Raw genomic sequence first — 26,142 nt, 5'->3', positions numbered from 1 at the left:
TGCTGCCAGCGGAGCTTTGGGCTGTAAATGTTTAAAGAGTCAGAGAACATTGTGCATGAAAATGTAAAGATTTACAAATAATTGTTACATTTTCATGTAACAATTTTGGCCTGAGGACAAACCGGACCGGTTCTGTTCTTTCCCGACTGACTTGTGAACATCTTTGCTGCTGATCAAGCCGCCTCACTTTTTCCCTGTTGTGACCTTTAACCTGTTCAGCCTGAGTTGGATCCGCTGCGTCGTCCTGGACAGATTCCCAGCTTTCTCTCGTCTTTCATCCACATTCAAAGTACATCCACGTTTATAAAGGACATTTATAAACGTCTAAAACTATGTTGGCATGACAACCGTTTTAATGAGCCACAAAGCGGCAGGAGGACAAACAGTAAACATGATTTAGAATGAGACTCGGCCTCCTGAACTGACCTCTGACCTTTCATCTGACAGTGTCTGAGAAGCAGGCGGCGGCGGCGGTCCGCCTCACCGCAGCGCTGGAATGCGTTCGGCAGCCTGGAGCCGGCTGGAGTCCTTTCAGCTCCGGACCCGACCAATCCGGTCCATCTGCAGACACAATGACCCGTCCAGACTCATCGGGGGTCCCAGAGAGGGGCCACCGGCCACCCTTAGAGAAACGCCTCCAAAAGCAGGGCTGGACCCAAACTGACCCAAAAGGAAATAGAGTTAGTTCTGACTTATGAATGGGACTGATGGTTTTACCTCCTGATGGCGCTGATGAGACGGGAGAATCCCTCTGTCCAGCCACTAATCCTTCATATCCTTCAGGATCGAAGATCTCAGAAAGTCGGTTATTTCTCGTTAAATTTGCTGCATTTGTTAGAAAATGAATATGTGGATTTTGGAGCAAACTGGGACAAATGGCACCAGTCCGGGACAGACTGGGACAAACGGCCCCTTGTTGCTCCGTGTAGAGACAGGCTGCCCCGCACCATTATGCTGCATCCAACCAGTGCTGCTCTGCATTGGTTGGAGGATTTGGTAATGGTTTTATAGCTGTGTTGGTGGCTATAGAGTGTCGGTGGGTCCAGTGGGTCCACTCTGCTCGTTGACCCACCGACACATTTTCTTACCAAATGCAGCACCACCTCAGTGAAGTTAAAAGTTTTCTTGTTTTGAAAGATTTACTGCAAGGGAATTTTCAACCAATCGGGAAATTCCTTCTAGCTCTTTCTTTGGCTCGTCCTTCGACCCGTGGGTTGCCGGTTTCAGACGCCGGCCCGTCCGTCTGTCCCGTTGTGCGATTGGACACGTTGCCTACTGGTGGTGGTCAGAAGGTCAGAGGGCAACCTTGCATTTGTCCCCAGGGCAGCTGTGGCTACTGTCCAGTAGCTTCCCACCATCAGTGTCTCCTACTGGAGAGTTGAGGGATTTTCCTGGGGTCACTTCCTCAGTGACGTACATGACTTTAGATTAAACACAACCTTGCAGTAAGTTACTTCTGTCTGTTTGTTTATTCCTGCGCCAGCACAGAGTATTTTCACCAAAAGTACATTTTAAACTCTCTGAAGCCTTAACTATTCATAACCTTTAACCCTCCACCTGTTGAAGATTTGTCTGGCCAGGTTTCTGGTGATTGGCTGGAGAAGTGAGTACTGTTGCAGTTGGACTTCATTCTGTGCATGATGAGCTCATTCATTTCCTGATTGGTTCTTTCTTCCTGTCTTAGGAATGGTTCAGAAACTGGACCAGAAGCTCCCAGTGGCCAATGAGTACCTACTCCTTTCTGGAGGCGTTCGGGAAGGTGTGGTGGACATGGACCTGGATGAGCTCAGTGTCTACGCCCGTGGCACAGACTACGACATGGACTTCACTCTACTGGTCCCCGCACTTAAACTCCACGACCGGAACCAGCCGGTGACCCTGGACATGCGGCACTCGGCGCTGGGCCACTCCTGGCTCAGCCTACGGCTCTTTGATGAAGGAACCATCAACAAGTGGAAGGACTGCTGCACTGTCGTCGATCACATCAATGGGACCACCAACTACTTCTTCTCCCCAACACTGGTGGCCGACTGGTTCTACCAGTCCATCTCTCTTGTGCTGCTGGAGGTGCAGAAGAAGCCACAGAGAGGGATGCCGAGGGTGGAGAAGGTGGATCGGAACGGGACCATCATCTCCGTCATCCTGGGGGTCGGCAGCAGCCGGATGCTCTACGACATCGTCCCGGTGGTGTCGTTTAAAGGCTGGCCTGCGGTTGCCCAGAGCTGGCTGATGGAGAACCACTTCTGGGACGGGAAGATCACCGAGGAGGAGGTGATCAGCGGCTTCTACCTCGTCCCCGCCTGCTCCTACAAAGGCCGCAAGGAGAACGAGTGGCGGCTGTCGTTCGCCCGCAGCGAGGTTCAGCTGAAGAAGTGCATTTCGTCGAGCCTGATGCAGGCGTACCAGGCCTGCAAGGCCATCATCATCAAGCTGTTGTCCCGGCCCAAAGCCATCAGTCCCTACCATCTGCGCAGCATCATGCTGTGGGCCTGCGACCGTCTCCCAGCCAACTATCTGGCTCAGGACGACTTCTCCGCCCACTTCCTGCTGGGCCTGATTGACGACTTGCAGCACTGTCTCGTCAACAAGATGTGTCCCAACTACTTCATCCCTCAGTGCAACATGTTGGAGCACCTGTCCGACGAGACGGCCATGCTGCACGCCCGCAAACTGTCCTCGGTGCGCTCCGACCCGGCCGAGCACCTCCGCACCACCATCGAGCACGCCAAGGCCGCCAACAGGTTGACGGTGGAAGTGCAGTGGCGAGGCAGCTCCACCAACCTGCCGTCGCCGCAGTCCGACGCCGGCGGTGAGAACCAGCCTGACGATCGGCTCGCCAAGAAGCTTCAGCAGTTGGTGACGGAGAATCCCGGGAAGTCCATCTCAGTGTTCATCAACCCGGACGACGTCACGCGGCCGCACTTCCGCATCGACGACAAGTTCTTCTGAGACTGAGACGTTCCCCTCCCCTCTCCTTCACCCGGTGACCCTGCCTCTGAAACTTTCTTTTTTAACTTTTTTTATGTTTCCTGCCACAAAGTGAAGTGATTGTCTAGTAATCTGCCACAGTTTCTTATTTTTAGTTTTATTTTTCTACTCCCTTCCCCTCTGCCCTGGTTTTTCACTGTGTGCCCTGTGTTTTTTACCTTCTCAATGCCTTTTAAACTGACAGCTTGTTCTTAAAACTGAAGGAAGGGACTGAAATCCACCTCCTGATCCGAGTGCTGGTCCTGAAAAATGTTGATACTTATCAGGGATCCTGGAAAAGAGACAAACATCAATTTCCTGAATAAATCCGGTGTATTTTGGGTTCTCTTGATTGGAGACGTAAAAGCTCCGTTGTTGAGTGAATAACTGGGGCAGAAGTTGTTGTGTTGTCTTGGAACCAGGAGTGGACCCGGCAGAGATCCTGTGACGGTGGATTCAGTCCCTCTGAGGAATGTCTTGTCCCTGCTGGGGGACGACGGTACTAAAGTCTTAGAAACTAACTGTAAATAAGTAGAAGAAAAACTGACTGAAGAGTGTAGACGGACGGAAAACATACTAATGTTAATTTGTGGGCTACTTTTCGTCTAATTTTGCACAGAATGTAAAAATCACCTCCTTTCCTCCTGATTGTGGTTTTAAATTGAACTGAATGTGAGCGGAGAGGCGACACTGTGCCGATGGAGCTGCTGTCACTTCCACCGCGTTTCCTCTGAAAATCTGGTTCATGTTGCGTTTCTTTGTGTTGTGGAGAACAAACAGCAGGAACCTTCAGACAGACGCTGGCCTCTTCCACTTTCATATGCTTTAAACTTGCAGAAGGGGGAGCTAGTGAGCCTAGTGCTGCAGTAGTGAAGTGTTGGCCTGCAGCCGCCTGGTTAGGACGTGCTAGGCGGCTAACGTTGTAGCAGGTGTGGCATTTAAACGGCAGCTCTTCTTCAATGCAACATCACCAGTTTATTCAACTCCCATAAGACGGAGAACGTGAAGTAACTCCGAAGCTACACAAGAACAGCGTTTACACCAATTATCAAAACCACCTGGATGCTAACTGTTGAACTCCAGCTCATATAGCAGCGCCATCTGGTGACCAAACACATAAAACGCATATTTGACTCCTACAGAGAGATATCTTTGACCCAAAGCTCTCAACCTCGGTGTAAAACTGACACTAAGGTACCTGAAGTTCTGGGACATTTACGCGACCAACAACCACTAGCTGCCGCTAACGATTCCTCATCGGCCACCGACACAAGAATGCTCCTCCCGTGACACCGCCGTGATTTCTGTTTCCCGTTACGCTCAGCGTACGCTCAGTCGCTGCTGTGAATCTTTAGAAATGTATCGGGGTCACTCTCATGACTTCTGCATTTTCAGCTGGACTCCTTCAGTTAGTGGCTGCAGTACCGAATGGACCAAAACCGTCCAGTTAGGTGAGTCGGTACCAGCAGACGCCTCAGTAGGGACACCTGGTGGTTGGTCAGGTAAATGAAGTTCACTCTGCTGTTGTCACAATTAACTTGTCAATTAAAAAATGCAAGAATATTACAGAGGGGAAATGCCTGGAGAGTCAAAACCAGACCGGTTTCCATGGCGACTCCCTGCATTTCAGTGACAGTTCGTTAACAAGTGAAGCTTTAAACAGGAGCTAAATCTAAAACTCTGTTTTGTTGAACGTTGAGTGTCAGAAGCTCCTGGTGGAGATCTGACACGTTAAACTCTGAGCTGAAGCTGAGTGGACAGGAAACCCGACTTCCTGTGACCCGTTTAAACTGAACCATGGTTCTGCTGGGAAGAATGACTGACATGGAGATCCAAACAGCTTTCACAAAAATTCCCTCATGGTCTTAACATTTTTACTAAACTTTGTGAACAGATCAGCGAATCGTCTGCAAACATTTTTACATTCATAGCAGCTGAAACATTTTGATGCTTTTTTATCCTCGATATCAGATCAATGTCACAAATACTTCACCTCTAATATATCAGAGTGACCTTTGACCCTGGAGTTACATCTTATCAGCACATGTGACTCTGCTCTCGTCTTCTAGATGTTTTTCCAGAACCGGTGACACAGTTTGATATCAGTTCTGCTCTTAGTAAGATCATGTGTTTAAGCAATAACTTCTGTAGGTTAAGCAGAACAGAACCGGTTTAATTCGGGTTTAGGAGTTTCTGGAGGAGTTTTCCTGGGTTTGGTTCCGGTTAGTGTGAAAGTGGAAGAGTCGGTCGGCTCATCTGTCAGGTGGACCTGCCGGATGACGGTCCTGCATCGGCTACAGGGTCGCAGGTCGCCGCCTCCACATGGATGGTCACTTGATTCAGGAACTTCCTGTTTGATAAGCTAACTCTTGTCTCCAGCTGCTTCTTTGTGTTTAAAGCGACGGGTCGGGTCCGGCTGCTTCTCGGCCGACCCGCTCCCACACCGGCTGTCTGTCCCGAACATCACCACCAAAACAAGAAGCTTCTCCTGCGGCCGTCGGGCCAGTTATGTCGTCTCCACATATCCTCATCCTCAAGTGCAATTAGTGAATGTACACAAAGACACGTAGCATGAAGACACTCCAGGACACTCCAGGTCTGAGCTGCTCAGCTCCTCCACTGACTCACTCAGAGGCCCTGAAGCCATCAAAGTGCCACACACACACACACACACACACACACTCCTGCTCGGTGGAAATGTCGTCGGTGTTTTCTGACCTGGTCTCCTGTTGGGCTGTGACTCTTTCTGTTCTGTGTTTCGCTGCTTCCTGCTGATGATGGATTTTAGTTTTGAACTCAGATGGTTGAGAACTTCCTGCACTGTAACACCAGAGTCCTCATAAACACGTCTAACCTGAACGCACCGCCTCTGCTCCTCTCTCCTGTGTTCGCTTGACTCTTATTCATAAATCATAACTTAACCAGAAATGTTTATTTATTAATATTGCTGCCTCCTTTAAATCTCCTTATGATTCTAAAACCCAACTAAGAAAAAACTGATGTTTTTAAATCCAGACATGACAAATGAAGATTTTCCATGGAATAATTACATTCAATTACAAGAAATATTTACTCAGATCTGTTTCTCTTATCAGGATGGAAACCTGATTTTGTTTTATTTTTTTTACATTTTCACAAAAATCCATTAAAAACAACCTTTAAAAAATCTTCATTTTGTTTCAATGAAGATAAACTTTATTATACTATACATATAGAAAATAAGACTAAAACTACAGGCTCTAGAGCAGAACCCTGTGGATCTCCGTTTTTAATAGACTGTATGGAAAAATGTTCCCTAACCTGCAGAAGCAGCTTTGAAACTTGAAATCTAGAAATGTGGATTCCTGCGGGTCTCTGGTGCTTCACCGTGTTTTATTTCACAGAGCAACAAAGAGAAAACAAAAAATGTTCTCCAGAAAAGTCATGATAACAAATGATTGTTTAGGAAAATATACAATAAGGATGAGAAAGAGAAAAATCTAGAGTCAGATCAGCTCATTTTAGTTATACTAAACATTTCAGACATAATAAGCATTTGTAAACATAACTTTTAGCATATCGTCTCCTGCTCACCTTTACTAATCATTAATAAACAGTTATTAATGATTTCTAAAGTCCTTGCAGATGAACTGATAAACTTTTTATCCTTACAGTAAATTAGTACTGATTTCTTTTTAAAGGATTCAGAAGGTAAAATAAATAAGGATAGACAACTTTTCATACTTGCTGAACATGGTTTATGGTAAACCTATGACTTCTTTTGATTGGTTTAAAAACAGACACGTGACCTGGTTCCTGATCTCAGTCGGGTGTTGTGGTTTGCTGTAGTTTCGTCTGACTGCCGCCAGGGGGCAGCGGTGAGCGCAGCAGCTCCTGAAGATTTTCTGTCCATTTTGTTTCTTATTTTTACATTTTTCTTCCTCTATTTCTATTTTTATAGTTTTATATTGGAAGCCGTCATGATGAATAAAGAACCTGGATGTCTTTCAGCTTCAGGATGATTTTTAGTTTCTCTAGTTTCTGTTTTTAGTTTTCCTCTCTGGTAACACTTCCTGTTTGTCTTTTCCTTTCTTCCTGTTTTTCAATCATTTTCTCTCCTACATGATTAATTTCCATCTTCTCTTTTTTCCTGCTGTTTTGTGATAATTTAACTTTTTATTTTCTTATTTTGATTTATTTTGTCATCATTTTCTTTTTTGTTTAGTCTTTTTTTGTTTCTCTGCTTTTCTTCCTTTTCATTTTCCTTATTATCTCACCCCTTCATTTCTTCTCTCCTCTGTTCTTCAGCTGTTTCTTTTATTTTTACACTATCAGTTCATTTCGCTGTCGGTTTCCAGATTTATTCAGATTTATGTTCTTTCTCACAGAAACTCAGAATTTAATGTTTGGTTGATTTTGTTTCTGTTTTTATGACACTTCTTGGCAGTAAATCTAATAATTCATGAAAGTCTGATTACTCCTACCTAAACGTTGTTAACACACCGGCTGACTTGTGCTTTAAGACTGGAGCTGGTGTCCCACAACAGTGTGTGACCAGTATTATTATTTCTAATAAGCAAAGAAATAATGAATTTTCCCACATTTTTTCTCTTATTTTAATGTGTTAATTCTCGGGTCATTATTCTTTTATTCATTTTTTTCAGCTTCCATCCTAAAGTTTCTTACTTCCTGTTCTCTGATTCTGCTTCCTGTTTTCTCCTGATTCAGTTGTTTTTCCCTCCAGCTTCCTGTCGTCTCAGCACCTGTCCTCCACCTGCTCTCCGCCTCTCTCCGTCCTGCTGCGTTTATGGCTGAGCTCGTTGCCGTGCCAACGGGAAACCATCCATCATCCTAACATGCTGAAAGTACAAAGCGCTCACAGAAAAGCCCTGACGCTGTACAGAAACAGAACCTTCTCCAGTTTGTTTTCCGTCCTGTGATCCAGATTTCCCAGTGAACCTCGTTAGCTCCGTAGCGCGTTGAGACTGTTTTGGACTTTAGCTGCTTTTTCACTTAATTTCACTTCAACTGAACATTTACAGAGGAATTATTTGAGTATTTAACCCGGCGAACTCTGACCTCTCAGTGATTCAGGCTACATTCCCACCAGCCCAGTTCAGTCACTTTAACCCGACTCCGGTCCCTCTGGCTACAAACTCCGGTCCGTTTGGTGAGGTGTGAACGCTAATCGACCTGTGACCTCTGACCTCTGGTCTGGTTTAAACTAATTTGAATAATAAACTGATTGATAACTGGGATCAGTTACTGTAATGGTTTTTATTTTCTCAAGACGACACTTGTTGTGAACATAAATAAACTGAACTGAAAACAGATATTTATCATTCAATGAGTTTCTTGTCTTGTTTTAACTGTTAAATCTTCCTCGGGTGTTTTGGTAAATCGGTAAATCGTCCGTCATGATGTTTAATTTCACTCCACAGTCAAACTTTACTAATCGATCATAAGTTTTCAGAACAGCAGTGAAAAAATCAGTTAACAGTAGAAATACAATCATTGTCAGAAACAGCCAATCAGAGCCAGGAAGTGGGTCTTAGTGCTGTCAATCATCCACATGTGTGCGCTGCTCAGAACCCCCTGCTCTCTGCTATGTTACAGCTGCTTCTCCACTAACTTGTCATGAATGCTAGGCTAGTTAGCCACTGATATAAACCGTTTCCTGCAGCGGTAAGTTGATTCTTTACCACATTTAGCAGTGAGTACATGAGGTTGATTGACACCATTAAGCCCCTCCCCTTGGCTCTGATTGGTTGTTTTGGGTGCGTTTCTTCAGCCACAGCAGCTCAGGGCGGCGGTGGAGGAGATCGATCCTTTCACAGATTATCTGTCTCCTGGTGACGGATTTAACCAACATGGAAGAAAGAAAAACATTTTTTAATGTTTTTGTTAAGTAGCTTCAACAGGAAGAGGGGCCCTAAGTCCTGCCCTGCCCAGGGCCCCAAGCAGCCTCGGGCCAGTCCTGGTCACCCTGTTGTGAACTGGACTGGCGAAAACTTCAAAGGATTTTTAGAAACTGGCTGTTTAACTGGTTTTATGAAAATGTCTGCGCATGTGCAGTAGAGTTTGGAGTATCACACTGACCTCTAACCCCAAATCTATCCTGATTTAGTTACCCTAAAAACTCTTCCGGTGGTGACGTCACTCCTGTCTCGGGCTGCAGCAGTAGGCGCGTGCAGAGAGAGAGAGAGAGAGAGAAAGAGAGAGAGAGAGAGAGAGAGAGCGGCGCGTGGACCGGACCAGGTGAACGCACGAGCCCGAACGTCCGCAGGAGGGAGGACTGGAAGACGGAAAAAGGACAGGAGAAGAAGAAGGAGGAGGAAAAACACCGCGCCTGGTCCCTCCTCCTCATCCTCCTCTTCCTCCTCCGCAGCGGACTTGTTCCCCGGGAACCGACGCCTGTTGTTGGGATCAGCTGACCGGGAAGGAAGCAGCAGCAGGCCGGAGGAAGACCGCCGGAGATGGAGAAAGAGAAAGAGAAGGCGGCAGGTAGGATGGAGGATGGATGGATGGATGGATGGATGGATGGATGAACAGATGGATGGTGCTGCAGTATCCTGCTGCTCCATCCTGATTGCAGCTGCTGGGGCTGTTAGGTGTGGTTATTATGGGATGGGGTGCAGACTGTTTGTTTTCAACCCAGAAACTGATGCAGCAGAACCTGCTGAAAGACTGGGAGGACTGGTGGGACTGGGAGGACTGGGAGGACTGGTGGGACTGGTGGGACTGGGAGGACTGGTGCAATTGGGGGGACTGGTGGGATTGTGGGGAGCTGGGAGGACTGTGTGTAGACAGGTGGGCCGATGAGACAGCAGACACTGGTCCAGCCTCTGGCCTCATCTGGTGTAAATGTTGTGTGATGAGATAAAACTCAGATTAAAATCTGCGCCAGTGAAGTGGAGTCATCGTTTTGTTTCCGTTTTAAACCTTAGAAACTTCATTCAGGGGAAACAGACGGACGTCCTGCAGGATTTTCCCACCAAATCTTCTGGTTTCTGGTTGGTTCTGAACTGCAGTGGTGAAAACAAACTCAGAATGATTATTATTCATATCGATTAATAATAATAGGGATAACAGCAGCTGTATATCCATTATTCTTTCTAGATGATTTGTTTCTCAAAAAGCTTTTCCTTCAAAGCAACTTTCTTCGGGTTGAAGTGGAGCCTGTTGGTTGGGTCCATGATGGCGTCCTGCCTGCAGTCCTTCGCCTCTAAAACAGATTTAAAGCTATTTGCCTTTTCCACCTGAGAACAGGTTTTATTTAAATATGTTTAAAACTGTCGGACGTTTTAGCTGTTTTTCCAACAGAATCCAAACGGTTCTTTAGTGTTGGTTCCCAGAAATCCGTCCTCCAGGGGACAGTGGGGACGGCGGGGACAGATTGGTGTGAGGAGAAGATGAAAGCGTAGCAGCAGATAACGGACGTAGCGCGCCAACCGCCCGCCGGGCCGACAGATGGTCGGAGTCCATCCTCCTGGGACCGGAAGCGGGCGAGCCAAACTGGAAACATGGACGCAATCAGGAACAGTTGTCATGACGTCCAGAGTCTGCGTGGCTCGTGTGTTGCTTCATGGTTTTGGTTCAGGGTCAGAATCAAGCAGGTTAAATTTTTAACTGAGATCATCCAGCTGGTTCATCTGCAGATGTGACGGGTTCTGAGCCGTCAGCCCTGAGGCGCTCCAGAGGAAACTGACTGTGGCCTGAGAGAGGCGGCCATCTTGACTGAGACGTTAAGTATCTTTGAATATTCTCAGACAGACAAAGGGCCTGCACAGTTTAATGCTGGGATAAAATCAGTGCAGTCAAGCTAACGTGTCTCTAATATCATATTAAAGGGAAAAGTTGCTAATTAAACTTATAGTCATTTATAGAATATTTCATCTGAAAACCCATTCTTACTAAATCAAATTTAGATCCTCCTGTAAAAGATCAGACCTTTCACTGGTGGGCACACTTTCGCTAATATGCTAATATTATGCTAATATTATGCTAACAGAGAAGCTAATTTTTCCTTTGGTACTTTTGCTAACTTTGAAAATCCCACTTGTCTTCCTCTAAATGAACTTTTCCAGATTTCAGATCTTATTTACTCGACTGTTTTGTAAACTTTGAGTTGAATAAAATTCAACATGTTTGTTTAAGTTTTGGTTATAAACTATAGTTTATATTCATGCTCTAATTCTTTCTCCTCTTTTTCCCCAATGATTTTATTTCAAACAAGAACAAAATGAAACAAAGACAGTAAAGAACAAGATATTAACATAAATAGAAAATCTAAGGGTGTTGCAGATTTGCTAACGCTAAAGCACCAGACCAACGTTGTATATAGCGGAAGCTAACATTAAAATGCTTCACTGACACGATATCTATCAGAAGCTAATGCTAAAGCGCTAACTTCAGTTTAAATCATAGCTGCAGTTGAAAGACCTTCCAGCTCCAGGTTAACGTTATACTTTACATGTTTTAATGTTCATGACTAGCGCTTCAGGGTTAGCGCTGCTAGCTCTTTAGCTTTTTAGCTGTGGAACATTTCTTGTTCTGCTCATTGTAACTCATTCTGATTGGCTGATTAGTTTTTGAAAACAGTGATATAAAGACCAGTAAATCTGCAGAGAGCAGAAATCTTCTGCCTGTTTAAACGTTTCAGCGGTGACATAATTAACAGGGTTGGTTCGATGATCAGTAAATAGGTCCAATGGAGATTTCTCCTTTGGGATGAGGAAGACTCCATTAAACCGTCCGCAGACATCAGAGCCGTGAAAAGCTGCAATCAGCTCTGAGTTCTGCAGACATTCAGGCTGAAACTAATTTTTATCCTTTTCCATCCAGAAATGTTGAGCAGCAGAAGAACTCAGATGTTCTCCGTTTTCAGACGCCCAGCAGGGTTTTTTTTACCGTCAGATGTATTTTCAGCCAGAAGGAGGCTATTTTTATCCTGCTTCCAGATCATTTTAGACGGTTTGATGGAAGCAGTGAGTTTATTCTGGGTGTAGCCGGGCCCTGATTGGACCCGGCTCGGCCGTCCGGACTGCAGAGGAGAGGAGATTTAAAGCTGCCATGAGTCAGCTCGCTGCTGCTCAGAGTGTGTTCAGTGAATCTGCAGCCGTCAGCCGACCAGAACCAGAACCAGAACCAGAACGCTGCAGGTTTGTTTGTGTTCATCAGAGAAACGCTGAATGTCTGAGGATTATTCCCACCTGCTGGATAATCCTCGCATTCAGGCCCGAAACCTCAGAATAAACGGTGTGACCAGCAGGGGGCGGAGCCGGAGGGGGCGGGGCTTAAAGGAGCGGGTGCCAAATGGGCGGGGCATAAAGGGGCGGGGCCTCAAGGGGACGCGGTCTTTCCTGAGGGAACGCCAGTGTGTTTGTTTACGGCGGATCAGAGCGCGGTATCGACCCGCAGGTCGGTTTCACCGGACTCCAGGGAATTCTGTGATCCAGCAGAAACCTGAGACACAAACACCTGAGGCTTCCTGTCGGCGCTCTGCTGGCGGGCCGAACACGGCCAGAACCACAGCCTGGATCAGAACCACAGACTGGATCAGAACCAGAGACTGGGTCAGAACAGGACTTTGTGTCAGAGAACACGCAGCAGAACCAGACGGATCCGGACCGGTCCGTCGTGTTCCGGTCAAACTTACACTGTAAAAACAAAAATGTAAATTTTCTGGTGAAAAACCAGCAGCTGTGAAACATTTAGTTTTCTTCACGGTTTGAAGTCGTCGTTGATTTTACTGTTGAAATGATGCTGGAGTCAATGTTTCACTATAAAACTAAATGTTTTAACTTAATGGAAAAAACAATCGTTTTTGCTAAAATTAACATTAAAACAAGCCATAAAATTAATGTAAAATGTATAAATGATTGTTTTCACCTCACATCAAATCAACAGGTTGACGTTGCTTTATGGTTTTTCCTGACATATTTTTACGGTTTACCACTGTCAAATATACAAATATTTTTTACAGTGCACCTTCACTGTGAAGTGGAAGGAGAAACTGAAAAGTGTGGCATGTTTTTGTTTATGGAGCCAAAGTAACGACAGTTCTGTTCATTCGTATGCTGATGACGCAGGCAGGAGCAGGTTTCCTATTGGCTTCTGCTCCACCGCCGGCCCGCCCCAGTGCATGCTGGTCCCATATCTGCAGCTTTACCAGTTTCTCCTGCCTGACATAAACAATTACTATTAATTAAGCTACAAACCTTTGGAAATAAAACAAAAATATCAACTAATTCAAGCACAAATATCAGTCCTGCCAGTTTTTGATTCTGTTATTGGGAGAATTCGCACAAAATCAACAGATTATTTTGTTCTGATGCAAATTTTCCACAAAAATGTTCAAAAACATTAATTATAACTGGTGCTAACAGCAACCTACAGGGGGCAGTATGTCTTACTTCAACTGCAATTCTGCCTCAGCCGTACATGATGTACAGTGGATGGATGGATGGATGGATGGATGGATGGATGTTTGTCCTTCATTAATAAATGTACTTTCTACTCTGTTAGTTATATTTAGTCTCTGGTCCAGTTTTAGTTCTGAACTGGTTCTGAACTGGTTCTGAACCATCTTTATGGTTCTCTGAGGCAGGACCTTGTTGTCCGTCTCTCTCTGATGCTGAATGTTTCCGGATCCCTGATGGATCTTTGTACTGGAACAATTCTTACCGGGTTGAGTTGATTGAAAGGCTGCACAGCCTTAACGTCCCGACCCGATCCGACCCGACCCGATCCGACTCAAGCCGACTACACAGACAGCGCTTAGGAGCAGAGATCCCTCACATCCTGACTCCAACTTGAGAATCAACATTTATTTATTTTTATTTGCTAAAATTATTATTTACAACTTTAAGTGGAGCAAAAAAGTTAAAATCTTTAAAAAAAAAATTCTGAGGTTGAGATCTGGGAACTTTCCATAGTCCATTCAGTCTGAACCAGTTCCTCCTCTTTCCTGTCTGTCTGGTCCGGTTCTCCAGTTCTTTACTTCAGTTCTTGGAGTTTGGATCCAGGATCCAGTTCAGATGTGACCTTCTGACCTCCTGCTGAGTTCATCACAGAAACATCTGACTTCAGGTTTTGTCTCTCTGTTTTTCTGTGGCTGTTTATCTTGTTCTCTGTTTTCAGTGCTGATCCACTGACAGCTGCACCGAACGGAGTCAAAATTACACTGTTAAAAATGAACAGCAATAATTTATAGAAAAACATGGGGGTTCATTTTTCAGTCATATTTTCACCATGTTAGTCATTCAATTGTAAATTTCATGTCAACACTAAACCTTTATTTACTAGCTGATATACAAAATTACTAGCTAACTTTGAGTGTATTTTTCAAAATAACAGTTGGGTTTTGTAAACTCTGGTGAATTGGTGCAGACACCATTGCTGTAGATCCATTGCTCAACGCCTGTATTGCCTTGAAAAAGACTCATCCAATGTTTTAACTGAAAAGCAGTTTATAAAAATGTTTGGAAGACCCAGGTAACAAGCTAAGACTGAGCTAACCTAATATTTAGCTCCAATCCAAATTACTTACAAACTATTTAGCTTAGTTTGTAAGCTAAACTTTTAGTTTGAAACGGTGACATTTGTAAAGTTCAATAACATAAAAACCCCCATCTGCTGTCTGATGTATAAGAAGGTTTTCTCCTGGTTCTGTTTTGGTTGTTTTGGTTAGTTGGTTGGTTGTTTGGTTAGTTGGTTGTTTTGGTTAGTTGGTTGGTTGTTTTGGTTGTTTGGTTAGTTGGTTGTTTTGGTTAGTTGGTTAGTTGGTTGTTTTGGTTAGTTGGTTGGTTGTTTTGGTTGTTTGGTTAGTTGGTTGTTTTGGTTAGTTGGTTGGTTGTTTTGGTTGTTTTGGTTGTTTGGTTGTTTTGGTTATTTTGGTTGTTTGGTTGTTTGGTTAGTTGGTTGTTTTGGTTGTTTGGTTGTTTTGGTTGTTTGGTTGTTTGGTTGTTTGGTTAGTTGGTTGTTTTGGTTATTTTGGTTGTTTTGGTTAGTTGTTTGGTTGTTTTGGTTGTTTGGTTGTTTTGGTTAGTTGTTTGGTTGTTTTGGTTGTTTGGTTGTTTTGGTTAGTTGGTTGGTTGTTTGGTTTTTTGGTTGTTTTGGTTGTTTGGTTAGTTGGTTGTTTTGGTTATTTTGGTTGTTTTGGTTGTTTGGTTAGTTGGTTGTTTTGGTTATTTTGGTTGTTTTGGTTAGTTGGTTGGTTGTTTTGGTTGTTTGGTTGTTTTGGTTAGTTGTTTGGTTGTTTTGGTTGTTTGGTTGTTTTGGTTAGTTGGTTGGTTGTTTGGTTATTTTGGTTGTTTTGGTTGTTTGGTTAGTTGGTTGTTTTGGTTATTTTGGTTGTTTTGGTTGTTTGGTTAGTTGGTTGTTTTGGTTATTTTGGTTGTTTTGGTTGTTTGGTTAGTTGGTTGTTTTGGTTATTTTGGTTGTTTTGGTTGTTTGGTTAGTTGGTTGTTTTGGTTGTTTGGTTGTTTGGTTAGTTGGTTGTTTTGGTTATTTTGGTTGTTTGGTTAGTTGGTTGGTTGTTTTGGCTGTTTGGTTAGTTGGTTGTTTTGGTTATTTTTGGTTGTTTGGTTGTTTGATTAGTTGGTTGTTTTGGTTAGTTTGGTTTTTGGTTGTTTGGTTATTTTGGTTGTTTGGTGTTTGGTTAGTTGGTTTGTTTTGGTTAGTTGGTTGGTTGTTTTGGTTGTTTGGTACCAGTTGGTTGGTTGTTTTGGTTAGTTGGTTGGTTGTTTTGGTTGTTTGGTTAGTTGGTTGGTTGTTTTGGTTAGTTGGTTGGTTGTTTTGGTTGTTTGGTTGTTTTGGTTAGTTGTTTGGTTGTTTTGGTTGTTTGGTTGTTTTGGTTGTTTGGTTGTTTTGGTTAGTTGGTTGGTTGGTTGTTTTGGTTATTTTGGTTGTTTGGTTGTTTGGTTAGTTGGTTGTTTTGGTTGTTTGGTTGTTTTGGTTGTTTGGTTGTTTGGTTGTTTGGTTAGTTGGTTGTTTTGGTTATTTTGGTTGTTTTGGTTAGTTGTTTGGTTGTTTTGGTTGTTTGGTTGTTTTGGTTGTTTGGTTGTTTTGGTTAGTTGGTTGGTTGTTTGGTTATTTTGGTTGTTTTGGTTGTTTGGTTAGTTGGTTGTTTTGGTTATTTTGGTTGTTTGGTGTTGGTTAGTTGGTTGTTTTGGTTATTTTGGTTGTTTTGGTAGTTGGTTGGTTGTTTTGGTTGTTTGGTTGTTTTGGTTAGTTGTTTGGTTGTTTTGGTTGTTTGGTTGTTTTGGTTAGTTGGTTGGTTGTTTGGTTATTTTGGTTGTTTTGGTTGTTTGGTTAGTTGGTTGTTTTGGTTATTTTGGTTGTTTTGGTTGTTTGGTTAGTTGGTTGTTTTGGTTATTTTGGTTGTTTTGGTTGTTTGGTTAGTTGGTTGTTTTGGTTATTTTGGTTGTTTTGGTTGTTTGGTTAGTTGGTTGTTTGGTTATTTTGGTTGTTTTGGTTGTTTGGTTAGTTGGTTGTTTTGGTTATTTTGGTTGTTTTGGTTGTTTGGTTGTTTGGTTAGTTGGTTGTTTTGGTTATTTTGGTTGTTTGGTTAGTTGGTTGGTTGTTTTGGCTGTTTGGTTAGTTGGTTGTTTTGGTTATTTTGGTTGTTTGGTTGTTTGATTAGTTGGTTGTTTTGGTTAGTTTGGTTGTTTGGTTGTTTGGTTATTTTGGTTGTTTTGGTTGTTTGGTTAGTTGGTTGTTTTGGTTAGTTGGTTGGTTGTTTTGGTTGTTTGGTACCAGTTGGTTGGTTGTTTTGGTTAGTTGGTTGGTTGTTTTGGTTGTTTGGTTAGTTGGTTGGTTGTTTTGGTTGTTTGGTTGTTTTGGTTAGTTGTTTGGTTGTTTTGGTTGTTTGGTTGTTTTGGTTAGTTGGTTGGTTGGTTGTTTTGGTTTTTTGGTTGTTTTGGTTTGTTGGTTGTTGGTTGTTTTGTGGGTATTTTGGTTGTTTTGGTTGTTTGTTGGTGTTTGGTTGTTGTTTGGTTGTTTTGGTTGTTTGGTTTTTTTGGTTAGTTGTTTGTTGGTTGTTTTGTTTATTTTTGGTTGTTTTGGTTTTGGTTAGTTTTTGGTTTGTTTTGGTTATTTTGGTTGTTGGTTGTTTGGTTAGTTGGTTGTTTGTTATTTTGGTTTGTTTTGGTTTGTTTGGTTATTGGTTGTTTGGTATTTTGGTTTGTTTTGGTTTTGGTTAAGTTTGGTTTTTTATGAGTTATTTGGTTTTTTGTTTTTTGTTTGTTTGTTATTTTGGTTGTTTTGGTTGTTTTGGTTGTTGTGTTAGTGTTGTGTTTTGGTTATTTTGGTTGTTTGGTTGTTTGGTTAGTTGGTTGGTTGTTTTGGCTGTTTGGTTAGTTGGTTGTTTTGGTTATTTTGGTTGTTTGGTTGTTTGATTAGTTGGTTGTTTTGGTTGTTTTGGTTAGTTTGGTTGTTTGGTTGTTTGGTTATTTTGGTTATTTTGGTTGTTTGGTTAGTTGGTTGTTTTGGTACCAGTTGGTTGGTACTGCAGGTGTCACTGAGTTTTTGGGTTCAGAGGAGAAAGAAAAATGTCTACAATTAGGAAATTCTCGTGGACTTCATCAGAACGGTTTCCAGATGTTCGTGTTCTATAAATATTCTGTTCTTCTCAGGATGGATCACGTGTCCAGAATCGCAGGAGCTTTAGAACGAACAGATGAACGTTTTCCTTCGTTGTGACCTGAAGTTCTGCTGAGTCTTTGCTGCGTCTCTTCCCCTCCTCCAGCATGTGGGAGATAAAGAGCAGGAGGCGCTGAGCTCAGCAGGTCCAGACTCCCTCCCTGCTGCCTCCATCACTGCCAGCTGCTGGCAGCTTTCCTCATTATGGAGTTAAGCTGTTAGAGGAAACCAACTCAGAGCTGACTGATGGAGGAGTTTATCTGTTTACCATCGATTCAAACCTCAGAGCTTCAGCGACAGTGAAGAGCTGACGGCGCCTTTTATCCCACAGATGTTTGTTCAGAGGAGCAGGTGCTTCACGGCAGCAGAGAAAAAGTATTTATAGATTTACATCATCAGAGTAATTATATTAAAGGAATAAAGGAGAAGTTTATCTCTGAATGTTAAAGGATAAAGTCTTATTTTTTAAAATCAATTTAACAATAATTTATGACATTGCAAATTTTTCCTTCCACTAGTGGGTCTGTGCCTTACCAGAGGCCCAAAACTTTGAAAATGTTTTAAGTACAAAACTGAAATATTGAGTTTGTACTGAAATGTTAAATTGTTTGAAATTTGTTCTGATGATTTTTGATGATTAAAAACCCTCTGAGAACATCAATGTTAGCTTGTGAAGCTAGCAAGCTAATACACAGCAGGTTGTAAAGTTTCAACGTTTACCGTATTTTCCGCACTATAAGGCTCACCTTCAATGAATGGCCTATTTTAAAACTTTTTTCATATATAAGGCGCATAGAATAGCCGCTACAGTAGAGGCTGCAGTTACGTTATGCATCCATTAGATGGAGCTGCGCTAAAGGGAATGTCAACAAAACAGTCCGAGAGGTCAGTAAAACTTTATTAATAGATTACAAACCAGCGTTCTGAAACTCCGTATAAACAGCTTTTTATTATTTTCCTGAGGTAAAGTCAGTGACGTGGTATTTTGGTGACAGTTTATCTTTTAACAACAGCAAGGTGTAACATATAGTAGAGGGGAACTTTTCCTCGATTCAATAAACATGTAGAAAACAGTCTGATGCTGTTACGGTAAATCAAATCACAATATATATCCACTTCCACTATAACCATTGATTGGTTCATGTTAAATTCTCTGGCTGCTGCTCTGTTCCCGTGTTTTACTGCATCACTGATCGCCTGGAGCTTAAACTGCGTCGTCAGCTCGTCTCTTAATAGGAGCCATTTTGGGGTCTTTACACAAAACCCAGCCTGCACCGCGCGCTACTTCTTCTACGGGGGAAATGAAGTCGGCGGCTGCTTACCGTAGTTGTGAGACCAGTTGTGGCTCAATATTGGTCCATATATAAGGCGCAGCGGATTATAAGGAGCACCGGATTATAAGGCGCACTGTCGGCTTTTGAGAAAATTGAAGGTTTTTAGGTGCAACTTATAGTGCGGAAAATACGGTATTCTATAATTCTCAACATAAACAATTAAAATTCACAACTTAGGTTATTCAATCAACTTAAAGCTATGTACCATCTTTACATAGCTTGATCCAGTCGCTAATAGTGCAGCTAACTTTTTATTCTGTGCTTTAGCTAGCTTTGAAAACATTTAGCACACTTAGCCTCCCCTAAATAAATTTTCCAGATAAATTTTAAGCACTAATCTTTATTAAACTCTTTTGTAGCTTTGCTGTTTTGTAAACCTTTCAGTTGAATAAAGATATGTTTAGCATTTAAAGTTAATTTTAACAGCTAGTCCTATATGTACTGAGTACAGACCAAAAGTTTGGACACACAGTTGTGTCCAAACTTTTGGTCTGTACTGTATAATTCAAATTGTCTGGAGGTGTGAATATGAAATTTACCATATATAATTTAAGAATTTAACCATATAGTTCTGCATCACTTAGAAACCTTAATTGTGAAAATAATGTTCAGATTTTTAGTTGGGAACAGTTTTCCATATCCTTCCAGAATATTCCTGTATACCAACAGATCCTCCTCATGATGTTCATCAGTCACACCAGAACCAGAACCGTTTTAACAGGAAACTTGTCAGTTCTTCTAAATCTGTCTCTCTGAATGATGACAACAAAGAATTTTTCACATTTCAAAGCAACAGAAAACCTTCAGATAGACGAACCTCAGCAGAGTAAATAAAGTGTTCGGATTCATATAGAGAGGCTAATGTTCGCTAATGTTCACTAATGCCTCCTAATGCTTCAGATAGGGAATATTACCGACTGTCCTAATAGAGTCAGAGTCCATTAGTGAGAAGAACATCCATCCATAATGTTGCTTTTCTTCTGGGTGGAGACAATGGGCCTGACTCAGCAGTTTAGCTTGGTTAGCTTAGTTTGTCATATTAATGTAAACATTCGTCTCTGTGAAGCACAAAGTGACTCTAAATAAAGTTTCAGCAGCAGCAGTCAGTCTGACTGCCTGGACCAGTTAGCGCAGAAACAACTGGGACTTGGCAAGAACAGACTCGTTTCCCCAGATCCAGGCCGAGGCGACGCTTCCTCCCAGAGACGGACTTTATGAGGCCAGGAAGCGAACAGAACGGCATCTCTGGAGCGAATCCGCCGCTGCAGATAAACTCATCAACACAAAGTGCTGACGGACTCTGGAAACGCTAAATTAGCTGCTGCGCTTTCATTTATTCTTCTGACAAACATCCTCGTCTGCAGGAGAAAATACTGGGACTATATTTTTATTAACGCTAACCTTCCTGATGGGATTTAAATGATAATATGGAAAATGCATCTTCCTTCTTTTTTTCCTTTTTTCCTTCCTTCCTTCCTTCCTTCCTTCCTTCCTGATATCATCAATATTCAAAAAACCCAAATAAAAATCAGAAATTGAAGTTCTCCGTTCAGATCGACTCGTTTAACTGAGTTTCTTCCAGTTCCTAAAAACTGTTAGATTACCGGTGAATCAGCCAATCATGTTGCAGCATTTCGATGCCTGTAGACGGATCTGGATCAGCTACAGACTGACGGAGCCTCAGCAGTCACCGGCTGGCGTGGCTCTTTAAGAGCGTCGCCATGGAGACAGTGTGTGTCAGAGGCAGAGAGAGGCGGTCAGAGAGCGAGCGAGCGACGCTAACCTTAAAGAGAGGAGAGCTTCTCCATAATTCATGATCCAGTTCAGGGAATGATCAGAACCTGGAGGGCGACCCGCCGGTTACTGGAACGCTGCAGCAGAACCAAACCGACTGACTGACTGAATCACTGACTGACTGAATCACTGACTGACTGACTGAATCACTGACTGAATCACTGACTGACTGAATCACTGACTGAATCACTGACTGACTGAATCACTGACTGACTGATTGTCCATCCGTCTCCACCCTATAAGTCCAGCTGAAGGCTCATCAGGCTGATCCTGATCCAGATTGTTCCACTTCCTGTCAGCAGGAACTGACTTCCTGCTGAAAAATGAACTTAATTTAAATCCTCTGATCTTCTGCTGCAGCTCTGACCTCCCTCCTCACCGTTGCTGCAGCAACTGGAAACACAGCCTCTGTTCTCCATCTGCTTTTCATGCTGTTGCCTGAACTTCCTGGTTGGACTAATCCGGGTCCGGTTTGTTCATCTCAGGGTGTTGTCATGGAGACGACAAACCTCTGATGTGAGCTAGCATGGAGCGATTGGCAGTTTCACACTGCCAACTAAAAAACTAGCTGCGCCAACACTAAAGCGCTAATCATAAACATTGACTATGCTAACGCTAAAGCGCTAAATGAACATGGTATTTAAGAGCTAAATTCCACCATGTTTCAATAACACAACATGTGTTACAGCAGAGTTCATGACCCTCAACACGATTGAATTAAAAAAATAAATAAAAAACACCTGGACTGTTTTTGGAACAGATCTTTCTCTCATGGTTTCTGTTTTATTGTTACTGGTTTTAGCTAACTGACCAGTCAGAAAACACGTTGCACATCAGCTTCTAGAAGAACTGCAGCAATGCATTCTGGGTACAGAAGAACCATCATTAGATTTTTTATTTAACCTCTCTGCATGTCCTGTGAGAAGAGGAAATGGAACTGCTGTTTTTTCAAAATAAGAGCATGAATGTAAACATGTAACTACGAAAAATTCTGAACAGTCAAAACTTCGACCCAGACATTAAACTTCATTCAACTGAATGTTTACAAACAGGAATTTATCTGGAAATTTTAGCTAGTTAGCTAAAGCTAAAGAAAAACTAGCATCACGATTAGCAGAATGTGCCAACGACCCATCACGCCCTTCTTATGGTTCAGTGTTCTAGTTACCAGAACTTTCTCCAGCTGATTGAAAGCTGCCCCTCCCACAGCTGGTGCTGCACACTGCCAGTCAGCTGGCTGAAAGAAGGTTGCTGATCTGTTCTCTCACTTGCAGAAGTGACACATTTAACTGTTTGGGAACATTTAACTTTGGGGAGACTAAAGGAGCTCAACAGGCCTCCAGGAGGAGCTGGAGGGCGTTGCTATGGCGACAGTTTCCCTCCTGGACCGGCGCCTCCTCTGATAGGTGGAAGAGACAAAAGATAGAAATAAATTCAGCTTCACTTCTTTCAGCAGATTATTTCTGATTGAGTTTTTCTGCGTCTAATTTGATAAATTTATAAATATAATTCTGCTAATTAAACAATGTTCTGGTTCTGGAGTGAAGAAGTCCAGATAAAATCTGGAGAAGTGTTGATCAGAACCAGCAGAAGCAGAAGCTTTCCCCGTCGTGCCTCCTCTGGATGCAGCAGCGTGTCCTTCACTGCTGCTCCTCTTCCTCCCGGTCACGCCCTGATGCCGCTGCCGCCGTGCGCCCCCTGCTGGCCGCACCGGGAACTCACTGCAGCAGCAACATGAGGCTGCAGTGACACAAACAGCAGAACAAAGACAGCAGAGTGTTTGAGCAGCTGCTGCTCACCTGCAGCTGAGGAGGAAGAGGAGGAGGACGAAGAGCAGGATGGAAAACATTTTTCATGTGAGCCGAGCCGTCTCTGGTTTCATCCGGAACCTCGTTATCGGGTCAGAGTTCAGTAAATAATCCACAGGTTTACAGAGACGCTCCACATCTGGATGAACTTCACAGAGACATAAAATGTCAAAATCTTTACCATAAAATATTTAATACATGAATACAGTCTTCCTGTGTTACATATTCAGAAATATGGAATCAAACATAATTTCTATATTATTAGTTCAGGGCTGCAACAAACAATTATTTTAATAATTGATTATTCTGACACATTCTGTAGATCTTTTATTTAATAACTTAAATCATTTAATGCAATACTTGAAATACATTAATGATGCAAATAAACAAATAATTAATTTCCTTTTTCAAGAAAATCAACTTTTTTGTTGTTTAAAATGCAACAGCAGCATTCTTTTAGTGAAGCTAAAACTATTCGTCATAATTAGAACATTTTCACAGACACAAGGTTTTTATCTTAAATACAAAATGTTTATATTTATTGTTCAGTTTTTGCTTTTTTACTACTGTTTTTAACAAATGGTCTTTGTTATAGTTTTTATACTCGAGTTAACAATTAATTAGTTACTAAATTAGTCTACGATTATTGTTTCCAGCCTATTGTTACATAAAATCTATTGCAATAGTGTCTAAGTTAAAATATTTAATAAATATAAAATGTTTGTATATTTTTGTTATGCCCTGTTTCTCAAATTATTCAGAGGTATTCAGAATAAAACAGCAATTTAATTTAAATGCACATTAATAAACATTTCTGTAAAAAATCCAGAATTAGTCAAAATGTTATTTTTCATTTGTTGTCCCTGCAAAACTAAAAACAAACAAAGGAGATACAAAATTTAAATGACTGACCTTCACAAATTCTGTCAATAAATACAAATAATGCAATCAATACAAACAATAAATACAAAATAATGAAACTACAACACCATCATAAAGGTAGTATATATTAGTTTATGGCAGCAACAAACTCTTTTAGAAATTGATTATTCTGATGACTAATCACACAAAAGTGGCACATTCTGCATAGTTTTCGTTTATTTTGCAATATTAAAAAAAGATGCAAATAAACAAATAATTAAATTTCAGTTTCCTGAATCTTGAGCAGCGCTAAAATAAACCTGTTAAATTATTTAAACAGTTTTCAGAATCAAACAGGTCTTAAGCATCTGAACAGCGTTTCACTTGTTTCTTCTGGGGATGTGCGATATATCGGGACTAACATCGGTATCGGACAATGTTTGAGACATATCGATAATAAAACTGGGTCGAGATGTACGACTGATGTTTATTTCTATCTTTTAGCTGTTTGTGTTTCAGGAATGGGTTGGTCATGTGGTGTTAGCGTTGGACAATATGGCTGAATAACTTACCTTGACATAAGCGTTTCTTATCAGTTGATATCGGTAATTATTGATTAGTTTGTTGCCAAACTGGTGGCGTGATCTTTTCCTTTTTAACCAGTTTTCTCTCCACGTTTTTAAGCAGTTTTGAGGAAACCTGAAACTGCTACTGCGCAAGTTACTGAGCAGGTTGTTGCTAGGCAACCAAAGACTCAGACACTGGACACTACCGCCCCCTGCTGGTGTCCTGTTGCTCTCTGCTGCCCCCTGCTGGTGTCCCGTTGCTCTCTGCCGCCCCCTGCTGGTGTCCTGTTGCTCTCTGCTGCCCCCTGCTGGTGTCCTGTCTCCTGTTGCTGCCTTTCCTGTGTCCAGCATTAATTTTAGAAGGTCAGATTTAGTAGCCTGATCACAACCAGAGAGGTGTTTGGTGTTTTTACATGCAGTAACCCGAGCCGCTGTAACCTGAACCTCTTCCTGGGATTCGGTCCGGCCCAGTACAGCCCAGTCCATCCCAGTTTGTGGGATGGACTGGGATTCACAGTCCCATGTGTAAGTTTCACTCTGTTTACTGAGAGGTGTCCAACCTTTACGGACCAGACGGGTCGGGTCGGCGCACCATGACCCGGTACTGCAGCCTGTTCCGACGCCTGCTGCTGAGGAAGGGTAAAGAGGAAGAGGAGGATGAGGAGAAGGGTCATGTTCACAAGGAGAGCAGTCAGCAGGGTGAGTCTGTCAGAGACGGGTCGGTTCGCCTCGGACCCGAAATAAACGCTCCGCAGCTGGGATGGACCAGAACCAGGCCCGGTACAGACAGAGAGTTTCCAGAACCATCTGGGTCAACGCGCTCGGTGTAAACAAAGTCAGAACAGCTGAAGCTGATCCAGATGTTGGGAGCCGTTTGAGGCTTTGAGCATCTGGCTGCATCGCTGCTGCAGGTCTGATGCAAAACAACCCGATGCAAAAGAAGAAAAGCATTCAAATCAACAGCAGTGTTTGTGTGTGTGTGTGTGTGTGTGTGTGTGTGTGTGTGTGTGTGTGGGTGGGTGGGTGGGTGTGTGTGGGTGTGGACCAGGTTTTTATATCCTTGTGGGGACCTATCTCTGTCTAGAGTTGGGGTTGTGGGGACATTTTCTTGGTTCCTATGAGGGGAAATACTGTTTTCAGTTGGGGGTTAGGCTTCAGAGTGCATGGTTAGAGATCTAACAGGTGTCTTCTTTGGTTATTATTATTATTATTATTATTATTATTATTATTATTATTATTATTATGCCATTTTCCATCAAAAACACAAAATGTTGAAGTAAAAACAAAACTAATACAGAAATAGACAATAAACAATAATAAAAAAATTTAATAAGCATAAATGCAACAAAAAACAAAAATTTTATTTTAATTTCACTTTTAACATGACAACATATAGTGACATTATTTGTTGGTTTATTTGTTATTTTCTTCTTAATATTTGTTTCTTGCTAAATTAAAATACTAAAAAAATAATATTTAAAACCTAAATTGTAAAAAAAAAAACAATTTTATCGTTATTTTGTGTTTTTTATTGTTTTTCCACCTTTCTTAAATAATTATGTGTAAAATAAGACAAATAAAAGCAAGAGGGTCAGAAGTTTATACTTCTGCCTGTTTCTTTATCACACATATATTTATTTAAATATGTATGTCGGCGTTTCACTGTGAATATGTTTGAAATGAGCTAAACGGAACTAATAATATACATTTTTCTTTTGGTTCCATTTATATTTCCACACTTATCACAGAAACAGATGTTTAGTTTGATATTTTTTAAGGTATTTTTACGTCTGTTTTGCAGAAATATCTGCTTACGAAGCCTGATCTGGATTCTTTTTTTTGTTGAGAACTATTTAGCATTAACAGAAATAGCATTTTTAGGCAAAATGTTTCATAAGAGTGTAAATTTGTCTCTAAAAATGTGCAATGTAGTAGATGCTGTAGTTCAGCAGCTCCTCTTCCTCCTCCTCTTCCTCGTCGCCTCCCGTCGGAGGCTTCTGTATTATAAATATCTGCGTCCGATCTGCTCTCAGGGTCCCACTCCTCTCATGTCACACATATCTCTTTACATATAAACAGACTTCCAGTGAGACTGAGTGGAAACTCGCTACTCAGAAAACTTTCCTGCGTTATTATTAAACTGGAATCGTCGGACTCCAGGTTTCCACTGGAAACTAAAAGCAGAGACGT

At 42.2% G+C, this 26,142-nt stretch overlaps 2 protein-coding genes and 2 long non-coding RNA genes across 5 annotated transcripts in view; 2 read left to right on the top strand and 2 right to left on the bottom strand.

The window, feature by feature from the left end:
- Nucleotides 1-5,826, top strand: part of LOC114161726 (protein MB21D2) — an 8,730-nt gene extending 2,904 nt beyond the window's left edge. Inside the window, exon 2 of the mRNA XM_028045270.1 lies at nucleotides 1,685-5,826. Within this exon, the coding sequence (XP_027901071.1) occupies nucleotides 1,685-2,949 (1,265 nt within the window). The 3' untranslated portion in view covers nucleotides 2,950-5,826. The remainder of the gene's footprint in view (nucleotides 1-1,684) is intronic.
- On the bottom strand, nucleotides 4,178-26,142 carry LOC114161801 (uncharacterized). Its single transcript, XR_003599076.1, has 3 exons — nucleotides 26,128-26,142; nucleotides 13,521-13,525; nucleotides 4,178-6,767 (listed from the first exon to the last, which is right to left on the bottom strand). It is a non-coding gene; the product is annotated as an uncharacterized LOC114161801 (long non-coding RNA).
- LOC114161774 (fibroblast growth factor 12) overlaps nucleotides 9,174-26,142 on the top strand; it is a 36,224-nt gene continuing 19,255 nt past the window's right edge. Inside the window, exon 1 of one of the 2 annotated variants that reach the window (XM_028045348.1) lies at nucleotides 9,174-9,450. In XM_028045348.1, the coding sequence (XP_027901149.1) occupies nucleotides 9,423-9,450 (28 nt within the window). In that variant the 5' untranslated portion in view covers nucleotides 9,174-9,422. Of the gene's footprint in view, nucleotides 9,451-24,226; nucleotides 24,652-26,142 lie in introns of those variants that run through there. The other variant, XM_028045347.1, reaches the window with a different exon arrangement.
- On the bottom strand, nucleotides 21,724-24,070 carry LOC114161798 (uncharacterized). Its single transcript, XR_003599073.1, has 3 exons — nucleotides 23,959-24,070; nucleotides 22,517-22,673; nucleotides 21,724-22,438 (listed from the first exon to the last, which is right to left on the bottom strand). It is a non-coding gene; the product is annotated as an uncharacterized LOC114161798 (long non-coding RNA).

The sequence above is a fragment of the Xiphophorus couchianus genome, chromosome 18 (assembly GCF_001444195.1).
Source record: "Xiphophorus couchianus chromosome 18, X_couchianus-1.0, whole genome shotgun sequence".
Taxonomy (NCBI): domain Eukaryota; kingdom Metazoa; phylum Chordata; class Actinopteri; order Cyprinodontiformes; family Poeciliidae; genus Xiphophorus; species Xiphophorus couchianus.
The sequence above is the reverse complement of the archived record's forward strand: the minus strand, read 5'-3'. Positions and strand labels throughout refer to the sequence as shown.